At 44.0% G+C, this 17,022-nt stretch overlaps 1 protein-coding gene across 1 annotated transcript in view; it reads right to left on the minus strand.

The window, feature by feature from the left end:
- Positions 1 to 1,210: 1,210 nt before the first annotated feature.
- glra4a (glycine receptor, alpha 4a) overlaps positions 1,211 to 17,022 on the minus strand; it is a gene marked incomplete at both ends in the record, with an annotated part of 79,501 nt that continues 63,689 nt past the window's right edge. Inside the window, 4 exons of the mRNA XM_080745453.1 lie at positions 1,211 to 1,504; positions 6,609 to 6,758; positions 12,255 to 12,469; positions 14,206 to 14,343. Coding sequence (XP_080601579.1) covers positions 1,211 to 1,504; positions 6,609 to 6,758; positions 12,255 to 12,469; positions 14,206 to 14,343 — 797 coding nt within the window. The remainder of the gene's footprint in view (positions 1,505 to 6,608; positions 6,759 to 12,254; positions 12,470 to 14,205; positions 14,344 to 17,022) is intronic.

Genomic DNA, 17,022 nt, shown 5'->3' on the forward strand with positions numbered 1-17,022 from the left:
CCTCCCTCGCTGGTGATGCCCTCTCCCTCTCTCGGCGTCTCCACACCTTCACAGCTACTCAGGGGGGACTGGAAAACAAATGGGGTCTTTTGTCCAATTTTCTCAGGGACTTGGCTGGTGATTCCTCTGAAGAGCTGTCGCCTCAATTTGTGTCCCCTAAATTTACACTCGCAGCTCTTTAAGAAAAAGACCAAGAAAAGAGGAAGAACTGCTGATGTGAGCTGAGTACCTATTTAGCATTCGCTGGGATTCAAACATTACACAATTTGAAATGCAGCTTTCATTTAATGTTTTCCTCCATCCCTAATGGGATCTGGAGATGACAGGGTCTAATAGAGAACGGCAATATAAATGCAATTGTGTACATGATGCTGTAAATCTGTGTGTGGAGAATAATAAGTTCTCTGCAGAATCCCTCTCCTCCTCTAAGCATGCCCTGTAGTCTTCTCCCAAGGGAGGCCATTAATAAATATCATGGAGAAGGTTTTAGGTAAAGATGACCAAAAGCAGCTGTCATTTCCTGGCAGAATAACAATTTATTTAAATTTAGACAAAAGGAAATACATTTTTGTGCTCTGTGCAATCAATGAACAGCTTTATGTACAGTTTATACACTGTTTTATATATAATCTCTTGTCATAAGTAGTTAAAATGAATTATCACCACCCATTAAATACTCATAAATATCAAAGACTCTGTGCCCCCCACCCCAACATCCCCATTTGTTTGGCAATCTAAAGGTGTAAAAAAGCCATTATCTTCAATTTTCAAAAACATTCATTCAAAGATGCGCAGTGTCAAAATTCAAGTTACTATGTTTTATCCAGGCCAGGGCCAACATGGGCGTCTCTCCACTATTAGCCATCATCTCATAACAAATGTCATGAGCTCAAAAGGACCGGACGTGTTTTTGTCTTTGTTGTAATCCAGGCAAATCAAAACAAAGATAGATACACGAAATGCAATCACAAACGGCGATTCCAGCCTGAATCCACGCAGTTTCACTTTATTGACTTAAACACTCTCTTTTGAGATCCTGAGGACGCACCTGAGTTTATAGCATCGACAGCAACGGCTTGCGGAGCAGGTATGCCTCTGACACGCTCCAATCTTCATTCCTAATGTAGATCTGACAGGCAGTTTTCGGTCCGGAGAAAAAGAATTAAAAGAGAAACTGAAATGTAGCGATTATCAGGTGGAGGCAGAGCTATTACAAGTTTGCATGGATGTCCTCGTGGCGCAGCACTTTGTAGGTAATCCAGTAGAAGATGTTGAATATGAGGAAGCTGAGGGGAAAGACGGCTCTGGATATGGTGTCGATGCGTTTGGCCTGGTCCACGAAGCGCTTGCGTAGAGCCTCACTGTCGTAGATGGTCACCGGGGGCGGGGGGGTGAAGACGGTGCTGGACCCCTCCACGGCCGTGCCGTCCTTGTTCTGGAGGCAGTGACCTAGTCCGTAACCCCGGAAGTAGAACCCGCGGCTCTCCCTGACCAGTTCCTCTTCCTGTGGATCGAAGCACAAGGGGAAAAAAAAGATTGGACTCTCACTGTCATCTGGCATTAGCTCATTCTTGTCATGACATTTCCTCTCGGTGGCTGTTTACCAAATTCGTTTTTTTGGATCTAGAACCAAAGGGTGACAACGTCCAAACTATCCACAAAAACATGAACTAAACTTCAGGGACAGAGCTATTTTTAAACTCAATAACTTTGTGAGTGATGGCATTTAATCTAGCCAGTAGCCTCAGATCTAATTTACTTAATCTCATTGAGGTTTCCAAGACACAGACAGGGCAGCTATGCGGACATCTCCATCACAACAAAATGGGACATTCTAATTATGAAAGCTGGTCAAAAAATTAACCTTCATTTCTCTTTTGTAGTTTATTAAGGACACATGCTCTTTTGTCTCCCATCATCTTGCATAACAGACCTGTCATTGTGTCTCAACACAAAAACTTGCAGTAGGCATTACCCTTTGATGGATGGCAGGGCAGCTTTTTTCCACGGTGAGTGAGACCCTATTCTCTCCTCTCCCTCTGAAGAGAATATTAATAGACATGTGGCTTAAGTCTGACAGTCCACTGACACTTTGAGAGATTCGCTTTGGCAGGGGAAAGATCTAAATTGGGTGATTAGTAGTCGGTGTGAGGTGCCCTGGGTGCATTGACCCCCATATCCCAGCCCCTCTCCCTCCCTGACCCTGGAAGTTGTCTGGGCGCTGCCTATCTTTGCATAACAGCGCTGTGCAGACTTGGCAGGGGATCGCTACAGTTTCCAGTCAAAGACACATTGTTTCGACTGTTGTGAGCAGCGGGTAGGCGTGCATGACAAGTATGTACATACCGTAGGTAGTGTTTAGAGTGCTCAATGGGCCTGTAAATTCAAACAAAACAACTCAACCGGACCGAATGAGCTGAAGCCCAAGATTATTACAATACTGAGCCCAAGACCGAGCAAACTAAAAAACAAAAACAATTTGCTTATTGCCAAATAAAAGGCGCAATTTACGCAGGCAGCATTTCAAATCTGTAGTTTCAGAATCAGAATCCAGCCCTACTCTCTAGCTGAAACTCTTGAGAACTGTAATGCACTGCTTGTCTCACCTTCTGTAATGCTCACGACAATGTCTTGACTTAAACTGTAGTGTTCGTGTCTTTTCATGTATTTATTTTTTGAAAAGTAAGTGATCTGCTTCCCATCTTTAATTACCTACATGTCTTCTTTATGTCTCTTTTTCTTGAGGAAGGTCAGCTCTGAGTGGAACTTTGTGGCGACTAATCGTTTATCTGTTGCTCCGATGACAAATGGTGCCATACCACAGGGGTATGAGGAGCAGTAGCTCTTCCAGCACAGCCTAATTATCCCCTACACTCCTACCTAAACGATACAGTACATCATGTGCTAAAGTCTAATGATGCGTTTCTCTAAAGATAATAGGCACTCATCGTCTCCTGTCCCTTCCTCGTGGTTCATGTGAGGTATCCGTGCTACCAGGGCACTTTGGGATTTGTTGGGGGGAAGTTCCGCTTCTGCGGTACCTCTGTAATCATCATCATCACAGTGTGCTCTGGCACACAGAGGAAATGATTTAGCTCTCACTGAGAGATCAGTGGTTATCTGTGGGTTATGGCAGGCTATGACAAACATAGCCATATTTAGTAGAGTATTGCTGAGAAGATTTAAAAAATACAAGACAGGTGTAATAAAAAGCTTGACGAATGCTGCTTTGTGCTTGGCACGTAGGCCAGCATTTCCTCTGACAGAATTATTTATTTTATTTCATTATTTTATTCTTTGACAAAACCTTTTAAAAACACATTTGATCAGAAAGGAATGACGGTTGAAAACGCAACACTGGAGTTGTCTACTGAAGATGTGGCGTACGACGTGGATTTCTATACAGAGGACAAAAGTCTGTCAACGCAAATTGCTGCGTTCTAGTTCAGGAGAGGAAGGAGAGAAGTTGGCAATTTCTCCTGAATGCTGCTTTCGGTATATGGCATGGAAAGGGGGGGGGGGGGGGGGGGGGGGGGGGCGTTTGCATTTCTTTCGCCATGGCAAATGCTGCATTCATGGTCTGAAGAGGGCAGTTATTTACTGATGGATAAAAGGGCACGTATGTGTGCACATGCCTGGTCAGGAGGGCTGGTGAAGATGTGGTTGCGGGTTCAAGAGGTGTCGTGGATACATTCAAGGTTGAGGGGAAACTGGGGAGAGCCACATGACACAATCATTTTTGGGGGGTCGGAGGCAAAGGAAAATTGGGTTTGAAGGTCAGGGTTGACACACGGTATGAGTTTTACCCTGGCACACGCACTGCACTGCTGATTCAGGCTCCCATAGGCTGAGTTGTTACCGGGGATATCATTCACTTTCCGCAGTGTCACGACGCTCCCAGGCTGACTGGCAAAGACCTCCGTCAGAAAAGAGGGTAGACAAATTTAAATGACAGTTACTGCTTTTTTTCTCTCTCTCTCTCTTTCTCTCTCTCTCCCCGTTTCGTCGTCCGGTTGTACAGCAACAACAAAAGTCTGACGTGATGGCTCCTGTAAGAGAGGCTTGTTAGTGTTTAATTGGATTAGTCTTGGACATCTGCCTCCTGCTTCTTTTTTGCTGAGAGCAAGAAGTCCCCTCGGCCTCGCTTCATTCTAATTCAGCAAACTACCTGGTCCAGGCCAAAGATAAGATGATTAAAGATGCAGGCAAATTCATAAGAAACATGTCAGGGTGCAGAACTTTCCAGAAAAGACAAGTCATATGCCACCGAATCATGCTTCAGAGTTAATGAGACACTTGAGGAAAACGTTGTGAGAGTGAGGTGTAAAATTCTGTAGTTCTGAAAGCATCGTGGACAGAATGTTAGTGGTCTGGGATTGTATGCATAAGTTCTCTAGTGAAGCTGGGAATTTGTATTGATTCATTAAACACTTAACCACTTAAACCCCAGCATCTGCATTGTGGAGAAAGATAGCAGAAGATAGCAGATCGACAATCTTCTGCTATTTTCAGCTAAAGCTTTCCCCACAATAACGATAAATACAGCACGTACTGTAATTGACTGGGATCTGCCAGGGATCCATTCTAGGTGCGCTCCTTTTTATCCTCAACACACCAAATCTCTTCACCGAAAAAAGCAACATTGCGACCGCTTTGTGAGCTTGTAGATCAGCTTTCTGTATTCGCCGAATGTTTTCCCCCAGAATATATTGGGGACGTTAGGGGCTGCGCCTGCGAGTGATCGAACCTGGACAGACGTGGTAGATTCCATCAGACTCTCCACATGTTTCTTGTCCAACACATCAAGGCATGCGTCAGTACCTCTCAGATGGATTGTTGGCAGGCCAAATTCCTCAATGGGAGTAATGGACAACGGGAGTCCTTCCCTCTCCAGACCATCATTTTCACTCTGCTTATTGATTCGGCCCCAGCTCAGACAGTCCAGTAACTGCTGTATTCATCTGCTTGGATGGTGGGCATTTTGCCACAAGCCAGGGGAGGATGCCCAGGGATACTTTAATGGCATAGACAGTTGTCTTTCCTCGTCTTTAAGAGTAAATACTTCTTCCACAATGAATGCTTTTGCATGTAACAGCTACAGGCAGTTTGGCTGGATAATGGTACAACAAATTGCTTCCCAATAGTTTAGTTTAGTTTAGTTCGGTCCTTTTTAGACAAACATTACATACAGTAGTCGGTAAGCACTTAAAATATTGTCCAAAAAAGTGTAGGTTGAAGCCGAAGCTTATATTGCCTACCCCATTTAAATAATATCAAATATCAGAACGGATCAATCAGACCAGTGCTTTTTTATAAATCAGAAATGACAACAGAAGGTACAGGTACGACATGGTAGCGGCTTGGTCCGAGGAACAACTTCAATTATGTGCAGAGGAATGAGTGCTTTTGCTTCTTGAGGTGCCCACGTCAATCTAAGCACGACCGTTCTCTGAACATGGAAACTTTCTCAAGCACTGCGTGCCCTCGGATCTTTTATTACTCTTGGCGAGTCCGCTGGATGCTGCGATCAGGGGCGTCACAAGGGGGGGAAAAGTGGGACTGAGTTACTAGGGCCCAAGGTGGAAGGGCCTTAATTATTTTATACTTTAGCTATTGAGAAATAGCAGATATACAAGCTCACAGTGCAGCACAGAGTGCCGCGCTGCGAGCTTGTAGATCTGCTATTTTTTAAAAGTCTTAAATCAACATTTGTAACTAAAATTTTGCTTCTGGGGGTCCCTGGAACTAAATATTTTCAGATGGGGGTCTGTGGCCAAATACTTATCTTTTTGGGGGTCCTTCACATGAAAAAGTTTGAGCACCACTGACATAGAAACATCTTTTTTTCAAAAAACCTTAGAAGGATTTGAAATATTCAAAGAAAAAAAAGCACAAAATAATGCGTAATAATGCGTTCCCAGTCTAAATGGGTTAAACCCCCTCCCTCTATGAAGAACATTCATAGAGGGCCCGCAGTGAATCCTTGTACCCGGGGCCCAGAATTCGGTGCGACGCCCCTGGCCGCGATGCAGGGGGAGGATCACGCAGCGGGCTCCGCACAGGTCAGTGCTCACCATGGAAACGAGCTGAACTGGAGTGAGTGGATGTCTGGCTCATGCAATGTGACAGCCAGCTGTAGCGTGCACGCAAATGTCGTCGGTCGCTCCTGAATGTACAGCGGGCCGCAATAACAAGAGGCGTACATCAACGTTTATAGGGACTGACAATGCCTTGTGTGTGAGCGCCTGTGTGTGTGTGCACGCTCTTTACATCTTAGAATGTCTGCTTCGGTGTGTGCCTCTATGGTTCTGAATTGGTGCACATATCGTCTCTCTGTCGGCAGCAAATCCACAAGCTCAAAACACGTCGCTTCGTTTCTGCGCTTCCAGTTTGCGAATCTGCTACTTTTGATGCTTTCGTGTGACTAGTATGATCAAGGGTGGTATTTATTTTAAGAATTTTAAGTATTTAAGAAAAAACACAAAAAGTTAGAGTATAAACGGTCTCTGCACAACAGCAACAATATAGAGTATGCATGTGTCAAGTGTGTGTGTGTGTGTGTGTGTGTACTTGTGTAAATATGTGAGTGTGTGCGCACGTACACTCACTATTCTCTGCCGTCGCTGCTTCTTCCGCAGACGGATGAACTCCTTGTGTTGCCTGGAGACAAAGTTGACGGCGGCGTACTCCAGCAGCGCTGCGAACACAAACAGCAGACACACCGCCATCCAGATGTCAATGGCCTTGACGTAGGACACCTGGGGATGCAGGAGAGACAGGCAACACAACACGGTCACTGTTGTTTCTCCATCCATAGGCGATCAATGTAGCCCAGGGGTCCCCTAAAGTACTTTCAGGTCGAGGCCCAAAAGAGAGATTAGACGTTTGCCCGGGACCCAAACGAGGGAAAATAGCAGATCTACAAGCGCGCAAAGCAGATTACGTGTCGGGTGCAAATATTTCCAAAACTGCCCACTTTTCATGATTCAAATTCAAAAATGGAAAAGGAAGCAAATCCACAAGCTCAAAACTGAACTTTCTTTTTACATTAACCACTTGAACCCTTGAATTGAGGGTTTTAAGTGGTTAACTGTCCGATAATACATATTTAACATGAATCCAACACAACGCTACACGTTGACACAGTGCTGTCAAAACAAGTCTATGGAATTATCTTTGAAATCTATGAAAAGGTTTAATTTGCAATTTTATACAACGTGTATGAGGGGAGGTCCAGCGCTCTCAGCTAAAGGGTCCTTGACCTGAAAACACATTGAAAACTACCCCTGATGGTGAATATTAATGCGAGGGGTGTTGTTGCTCATCCTCCGCCTGCTTGCTTCAGCGCCTATAGCATGTGACCATGATGACCCATATCGGTTGGGGAGAGAGGCCTGGCATTCACATGAGTCCAGTGGTGGAAAGTAACTAAGTAGGCCTAGCACTCAAGTACTGTACTTAACCACTTAAAGGAGTAGTTCACTAATTACTTATTTTCTATCAATTACACATCATGAAGGTTTGAATTCACAGAGATTAATTCACGGAAATCTTTCTGTTTTTGCCGCATTACTGAGCCAATAATTTTCATCGGTCAGTAGGAGACTCAGGAGACTCAAAGAATCTCTGCCAAACCCTATATGTTTGACTGGCGTCCCTCAGGGCTCCATGCTAGTGTATTTTCTGTTTTCTGTCGCGGGGAAAGCTTTCACTGAAAACAGCAGATCGACAAGCTCCCAACACGTCGCAGCTGTGTAGATCTACATTTGTCATGTATCAAAAATGTGAGTCCTTTTACTTTGGTAATTGGTAGGTACTGGATATTGTCATGGTATTGATACTTTTACTTGGGTAAAAAACAGAACAAACGGAGTAATCCACCGCTGAATGAGTCAGTGGGATGCGGGCGGTTGACACATAGCCCAGAGAGAGGTCACAGCAAGAGGTCACAGAGTCCGGACCCAGGGAGCGCCCTCTGCTGGAGCTTCATGGAGAGGAGACGGTCACAGCATATCGTCACTGTCGGGCATAAACCTTGTATCTCCAAGTTTCAAATTTATAATCTTTTTCGCAAAGTAAAGCCCTGCTTCACCATACAAGGCCGTTGCACAAATGTAGTGAAAACAGCAGATCTACAAGCACTACAAGTGAACGGTTTTGGACATAAAAGGTTTCCACCCGACAACGACAATGTTGTGTTGCTGTCGGACCGAAAAACGTCCTATCTTTAGCTTTTTGTGTTTTCTCATAAATTAATCCCCTATACATGCTACAGCGTCACACAAACGTATCAAAAATAGCAAATGTACAAGCTCGAAACGTGGTGCTTGTCTGCTATTTTTGATACGTTAGAATTGAGTGCATCTCTCCATTCCGACATGTCTCCTTTCCGACATGTCTCCTTTCTGACACTAACCCTATTTCTTACCCTAACCCTAACCTCTATGGAAGTGTTGCCACTCGGACAATAAGAAGTCACTGTCGAAGTGACGACATGTCGGAATGGAGAGCGCCCCCCGTTAGAATTGTAATCCTGAAAAGCAACAGTTTTGGACATTATGAGGTTTCCACCCGACAGTGAAAAGCCTGCGGAGTGAGCAACGCGTGGCAGCTGCACAATATAGTGGTTTGCTGACGGCTACAGATGCAGAGAAGAGAAGGACAAAGCGGGGGGAGCTTTCACAGTACAAATGGTGTCTATTCAAAGTATACTACAGCATCACACTAAAGTATCAAAAATAGCAGATCCACAAGCTCGAAACGCGGCCCAAAGCAACACGTTTTGAGGTTGTAGATCTGCTACTTTTGCTGCTTTTGAAAAAGTTTCTGTGACGAATCGCGTGAGCTTGTAGATGGGTATTTCCAGTACGCGACACAACACCGACAAACAATCGGGATTCAAATGGTTTTGTCTCATGGCGGACCTTTGGTCTGAACTAGGCTTAAAGCAAATGTGAACATCTATTTGTGTTAACCTTTGATGATGTCTCTGTTGGCAGTAAGCATAATGTATAATGCATGAAGGTATGGCTGATAGCATATCTAGTTCTTTCATAAGCTAGGCCCTCATCTTGCATTTATTATTTAAGACGTATGAAGTATAGATTATGAATACACTAGTATACTACCAACTAACCCTTTTGGTTGTCCATTGGAATATTGACCATGTGCTGGTGGAAGACATAATTAATGTATGGATTTCACAGGCCAACAAAGCACACTAAATGTAATTGGGTTTAATTGTGTGGAATAACTACAGTACATCCTTGCTTGCACACTGCATGTGGAGCAGTATATCGGTGGTCATCAACCTTTTCAGGGAGCCACCCCCCAAAATAATCACCCCCCCACCCTGACAAGCACTTGGAATTGTAGTTTGACTCAGTTCCACAGATAAATATTGCCTCACACCAGCTATGTTCACAATTTTTTCTTTCTTCTATTATTTGACAATTTGGCCTATGTTTGAACCCTTATTGTAGGATAGAGAGCAAGCGCATTTTCCGGCAGCGGAAATTTTCATGTCCTCTTCAGCGTCTAAAAACTAATTCCATGCAAAACTAATGAAAAAAGTGTGGAAGCTTGAGTCAGTACAGCGATACATTATTGATCACGATTATAATATCATATATGACTGCAATAGGCAGTGAACTTTGCCCTCAGGTAGATTCTGGGCACAATGCATATTAAAACACAGAGTAAATTCTGGCTAGTTTGCATGAGCGATGATGATATGCATCACAGCGGCACTGAATCCCAGCACAAATGGCTGAGTAAATCCAGCCTAAAGAGCAGAGTTTCTTAAAGCGCATGCCGTCCAGGGGTGCCGCAGAATACTTAAATCATATTTTGACAAAAGAGTTACCAGGCAGCGTGATTTTAAGGAAAAATGTGTAGGAGTAGTGTCCAAAAATGTGTTTGAAGAAATCGGCCTGATGGTGGCGCTATATGGGACAGATCCATGTTGATGAGATGAGCGTAGACATACTGTGTACCGGTTTGCGTGATTTTAGGGCAAAATGTGTAGGAGCAGTGTCCAAAAATGTGTTTTAAAAAATCGGCCTGGAGGTGGCGCTAAATGGGATAGATCCACGTTGATGACATGAGTGTAGACATGGTGGCCCTCATTTATCAACGTGGTGCAGATCAAAATTTGGGCGTACACCGAAATTTAGGGAAGTCTCGACATTTATCATTTCAACGTGACTTTGACGTTGGTGTAGGGTAGGATGAAATCTCACGTCAGGTTCTGAGGTGGTGTAGGATTGATCTTACATCTCTTATTCCATTGTAGACATGCGAGGCAGCATTATGTCTAACTAGTTGACTCATGTATCCACTCCAAAATGTATAACATACTTATAAATAATCCCTGTGAAAACATAACATTTTATAAAAGCTTATAGCCGGCTCTCACTATCATAGACATGCACAGCGATTTTATTTCCAAGTTACAATGACAAGCAATTAAAATCTAGCGATATGGAAGCAAGTTAGGCCTATACTGTTAAGTGCTTTAACAGTCTAAATCTTAAGATTGCAGATCTGGCTCAGAACAAGCACATATACGAACGCATGCCAGAGCAGTGATCTTATACATTTTCGTGGACCGCGAGGCGAGCCTCCAATTAATACAGCGACGTGAGTCCTTTTAAATATGGATAAATCCCGAAGGTCCAAACCTGGCTGTGCCCAGCCCAGCGCACGCACGCTGCCGATATTTGGGCGTCCACGGCCCGCCGGGGAGAAGACCAGCCCGTGCGGGAACGGTACATGATTGCTAATTTAAGCACTCAAACGCGCATTGCGCTCGTCGCCGAAATTGGGTTAAATTAATATCCAAAACGTAACCGTGGGGTCTCTCAATTTATACAGTAGCTACTGTACACTATGCTGGAGTAAATGATGAAACCCGGCGTGGCGAGAGCGCGTGAGTTCATGGCCATGGGATGCTTGTAACCAAATGAACGCGCTCTGTCTGTGCACGGCAAGGCACGTATAGGCTATGGTTTAAATTAATATTCAAAAGTATTCATGGCAGTGACTTGTAATTGTATGTACTATGTATTCGGGTTGTTCTGGTCGTAAAATCGGGGCGTTTCAAGAATAATTAAGGGCGTGTTATTTAAATTTCAGCCTGCGCATTTATCAACGCTGGGATCAAACAGACACACAGGTGTGTCTGTTTAGGACGTGTTCGTAAATGCCACGCAAACGTTGCCCTACGCAAAATTTGGTGAAAAAAATAGACCGTTTTTTACACTCCATTGATAAATGAGGGCCACTGTGTACCGATTTGCATGATTTTAGGGCAAAAATTGTAGGAGCTGTGTCCAAAAATGTGTTTTGCAAGAATCAGCCTCATGGTGGCGCTAGAAGAGGGTCATATGTGAATTGATGGGTTGTGGTTGGTACTGGATATTTTCATGGTATTGATACTTTTACTTGGGTAAAAAGGTTGTGGTTTGGCAGGCAAGGAGTGTGTACAAAATTTGGCATGGATCGGGGCAACGGTTGCGGAGATATGAGCAGGGCAAAAGTGTGACGTGTGACAGACGGTCGCAATGAATTTCATTCATAATGAGCACTTTTACTTTTAAGTATATTTTAGCATTAAGTATATTTTTGATGCCAACACTTTTGCACTTTTACTCAAGTAAATTTTGCGACTGAATGTCGCAGTTTAGTATGAGAAACGGCACAACATGTCTTCGTACAGACGTCTGTCCGTGTACGCTTTCTTACAGTCTGGGGGTTTGCCGCTCTGACATCACGCTCTGACATCACTTTGATGTCAGGGGAACCACACTAACAGAATCCCTTTTATGCCCATATATGGAGATCCCTGATGTCATCAATATTAAATAAGCCCATATCTAAGAGGACTTCATATGGGAATGCCCATATATGGAGGGCACATTGGCCACATACCACACTAACAGAATCCATATATGGCCAAGACAGCCCATAGCTGTGTGGCTGGTTCTACAGACAGGGATATAATAATATGGGCATAAAAGGGATTGTATGTATGATGTCAGATGTCATAGACGTCATAGGACTTTCACATAACGAATACCTGAGTAAGTACATGGATCTCCATATATGGGTACCAGGGGTCTCCATATAGGGGTAACTGGTCCGATATACATCACTGGCCAGACGGCCAAGACATGACGCGGGTTGAGGTCACTTGTCGCCCTTAGGCGTCTTACTAGTGATACTGATAACATGTGAGTACTTAGCACCCGTACCTTGGGCAGCGAGGCTCTGGAGCCGGAGCTCTGGGTGGTCATGGTGAGCACGGTGGTGATGCCCAGGCCCACGCGGGCCGGCGCTGCGTCCATGTTGATCCAGAAGGACACCCAGGACAGGATGACGATGAGCAGGGAGGGGATGTACATCTGGATCAGGTAGTATCCCATCTGACGCTCCAGGTGGAACTTCACCTCGATGCACGTGAACTTTCCTGATAAACAGCAGTGGTGTGGACAAAGTACTCAAAAACACACCACACAGTTGAGCCAAAGTGTGGATACTCCTGGTCTTAATGTTCACTCACAAGCAGTGGTGTAAAGTAACTGTACTTAAAGGAGCTATAGTCAACTTTTTCTTGAAAAAAGGATGCTAAAATAAAAATGTTTCGAAAATATTTTATAAAAAAAATAAGCTTCATATATGTGTTTCTATTCAAAAATGACCACAAAAAGCATAAAAGAATGATAAAATAATCATTTTGGCCATTGTCAGACCGACACTTTGTTTAAATTCTAGTCTATAGACTAGGATGTAAACAAGTGTCGGCCCTACAATGAAAAAGTTGACTATAGCTCCTTTAAGTACAATTTTGAGGTAGGCTATTTGTACTTGAGTATTTCCAATTTCCAATACTTTTACTCCTACTCCACTACACCTGGGATCCAAATATTGTTCTTTTACTCCACTACATTTATTTGAAAACTTTAGTTACTAGTTATACTCTGCAGATATAAATTACAATATTATAAGACATACATTAACCACTGGTAGCCCAATTTTATATGTAGGAATTTTGAAAATAGCCGCTACAAGCGATGCGACGCGTTGTGGGCTTGTAGATCAACAATTTTCAAACATGTTGTACTTTTAATTCCGTTCTTCTACTTGTAAAAGAATATTTCTACATTGCAGTATTAATACTTTTACTTAAGTAGTACACCACTGGGAGTAAAGTGAAATAAAATTAATCTCACCACTGAAAATGTTTGTATGGCCTAATAAGTCCTAATAAAGTGCGATTTTATGTGGGGTCCGCTCATAATTTCCAACATCCATTATTCCGACCATTAGGTTATGTGAGGATAGGGTTAGGGGTATGGTTAGTTATAATAGGCCCCAGTCGGCACCAATTTGTGAAAACTATGAAAGGAGCATATTTCCAACCAGGTGAATACATCACAGACTGAGGCTTCAACCTTTGCTTTCATGTGAAATACCCAGGACTATTAAGATTTCATGGAAGATGTTTCTGAACATATTGTTTGGCCACTTCAAATGCTCTAATTTTAAAATAATCTATCTACAAGCTGTCAATGCGCTTGTAGAGCTTGTAGATCGGCTATTTTCACTGCACAATGGAATCCAAATGAAGTGAAAGCTGCTCAGAAAAATTTGCGCTCGAGTTAAACATACTGGAGTACTGTGAGCGCATTGTGAGCTTGTAGATATGCTATTTTTAAACGACTTTTATACATTTTAAATCTTGGAAAAGTTGTGAAATGTGACACCCTGCTTAGTGAGTACTTTTTGTACTTTAAGTACATTTTGCTACCAATACTTTTGTACTTTTACTTTTACATTTTGAATTCTGGACTTTTACTTGTATTTCTACACTGCTGTATTGCTACTTTTACTTAAAGGCCCGCTGACACGCCCCGAAATTATGATACAGTAGGTCACGTGGTCTCTCTGAAAACGGTCTGAAATGGTCTGAAACTCATGTCACAGTGTAATCTTCCCCTCGCCCCCAGTACAGCTGACCAGTACAGTAAGTAGTCGAAGTACAGTCAATTAATTCGATTGGCTTATAATTGCGCATTCCCACAATGACATCATAAAAATATTAACTCATATTTTAAGATGACTTTTGAAAGTGACAGTGCCCCTTTATGTGACAGTACCCCTTTAAGTAAAACAACTTTTCCCACGCCTGGACGTACACGGTACCTGTGTTGTAGTACTTGGTGCAGTAGCCCTGGTCCATCTCATCCTTCAGCACAAACTGGGGGAGCGTGAGGTCATCGGCCACCTGGACAGGGTTCTCGGACAGCCACTCAAAGATCAAGTCATTCATGGTGTATCCAACTGTGAGGAGAGACAGAGGACGATGGAAATTAGATGGAGGGAGTGAAGGGGCTATTATAAAACGACAGGAAGGGAAAGTGTTTCAGATAGAGACGGGGGGGGGGGGGAGGTGGTATGTGGATGGGGGGGAGAAGAATAGATGTACAGGGAGTTGAATACAGAGATATGTAGGTGATGTACTGTAAGAGATCTATATATCTCTTACAAGGAATATAATTGCCGGAAACCTTGAATCTCCATTTGTCTAAATTAAAATGAATGTCCTGTTTTATACTACTAAATTATCCTTTTTTTAATCATGTTTTAATACATTTAGAGCTATTTTTGATTAAAGATTGTTGAAATTCGTTACAATTTAGGCATTTAGCAGACTCTTATCCAAGGACGACTTACAAATGCGTGAGTGGAATAAGCATGAACTCACGTCAAACAACACTGCAAGTGGAGTTTCATGAATATTCAACCAAAGAAAAGTGTTAACAAGAGCTTGTTGCGACCGTAGGTCGCATTTACTATCAAAAGCTCCACCGGCTGTCCGTGCGTCAGTCACACGTCACACTTTTGCCCTGCTCATATCTCCGCAACCGTTGCCCCGATCCATGCCAGATTTTGCACACACACTCCTCCTTGCCTGCCAAACTACAACCTCCAAGGACCCCCGGAGCTCCAGGGACCCCCAGGTCCCTGGGGGACCCCCAGGTGTAAAAAATGACCAAATGTGCAAAAATGACCAAATGACCACCCCAACGGGGCTGCTCACGGGGAATTCCCGGGGACCACCGACTCCTGGTGCTCCAGAACGGATGCAAAAGTGGTGGCGCCCCCAGTGGAGGACCCCCTGCCACTGCAGCGCACATAAAATGCCGTAACTTGGGCTAGGAGCGACCGGGAGAGCCGGGGCCGGTACCTATTCGTCCGCCTCGGCGGCGCGGAGACCCCACCCCTCATTTCTCACATGGCCCTCTTCTAGCGCCACCATGAGGCCGATTCTTGCAAAACACATTTTTGGACACTGCTCCTACAATTTTGCCCCTAAAATCACTCAAATCGGTACACAGTATGCCTACACTCATGTCATCAACATGGATCTGTCCCATATAGCGCCACCTTCAGGCCAATTTTTGAAAGCACATTTTTGGACACTGCTCCTCCAATTTCTCCCCTATTATCACGAAACTCGCTACACAGTATGTCTACACTCATGTCATCAACATGGATCCCTCCACATTTTTTGGGGACACTGCTCCCTACTCTTTGTGTATACATGTGACCTACGGTCGCTTATCTCCCGATTAGGGAGTCTTACTGGTTATTAGTCATAAGCTCTTGGATCTAGCCTCGCGTCACACTAAACGTTTAGTAAACGGGTCGTTTGATCCGGTCTAGACCGGATGGCATCCTAGACTGGATGGCAGAAGCGGCTTCACTTTGTTTTGGTTCCTCGTTTGTTTCCCCAATCCCCATTTAAATGCTAGAGGACTGTAGTCTTGCCAGTCGCTGCGAGTTGGACTAAAAGATGGATATACCAAACAAACTTTTCAAAAAATAAGCAAAACTACGCCACGTCAAGGGTTTTATTGGGTAGGAATTAAAATTATGTCATTGAGCGCGGGGAATTGTTTTGGGTTAAAACTGATTCCGATTTGGTATTTCCGGCCAAAGTGTAGTCCGTTTTGACTACAAAAAGACGTAGGAGGCCATCCGACCGGATCAAAAGCCTGAAATTGGAAGCCATCCCAGGCTACATTTGATCCAATAGAACAGCTTTACACCTGATATAGGCCTACAAATGAAAATTCTAAGTAGCCTACTGTAGCACATAATGCTAAAACATAGACAATGTTAAAAACTGGAGGAACAACTGTCAATTTGTGGGCTGGTTTGAAGGTCTTTAGCATAAAATCAGTGTAAAAAATCTAAATGAAATGGGGGTGGGGGGGTGGGGGGGGGGTGGACAACAATAGTGATGTAATGTCCGTCTGTCCACCTGCCACCTCCCTGGCCGTCTGTCCCAATAAAAGGTCACCCACGCCACAAGCTTCAGAAGTGGCGTTGCGGTAAGCTGAAGGTTGTATGATAAGGGCACACGTGATGAGCATGTATCCGTGCCCATGACAGCGGGAGCGGAATGTTTGCGCCCACGTTGTGACGGTGACTTATTGGATAGGAGTTTGCCCTTGCGCGCCGCACTGCCTCTCACGTGTCTGCACCGCTAGAGACAGCGCAAACATTGTTGTCTGGGCAAGGTTGCGTACAAACAGTCAACAGCTCAGTCAAGCGGACGGACACTAGTGCTTAGGAGGAGGCTGTTAATTACCTACCGCGCTCTCACACACACAGCCACACGAGCCACAGAGTCCCTATTGAGGGATCTACAAGCTCACAACATGCCACGTTGTGACGCGTCGTTGTGAACTTGTCGATCAGCTATTTTTGGTGAAGATATTTTTGGTGTAGAGGGGAAAAGGGGCAGAGCTAGTATATAGCCGTACAAATGGAAGCAAATGGACACTTATGGGTCTATTTGGTTCCATGTGTATACTCTCAGAGTTATGGGGGTCTCCTTAATGATACCGTATCCAGTCTCCTCGTTCATTCGCCGCACCACTCCAAACCCCCGTCTTTGATTCTAACTCGCTTTTCTGTTCCCCCGTCTATTCCAGTTCCCTTTTACCAGCC

This window comes from Nannobrachium achirus, assembly GCF_963921795.1.
Source record: "Nannobrachium achirus genome assembly, chromosome: 17".
Classification (NCBI taxonomy): domain Eukaryota; kingdom Metazoa; phylum Chordata; class Actinopteri; order Myctophiformes; family Myctophidae; genus Nannobrachium; species Nannobrachium achirus.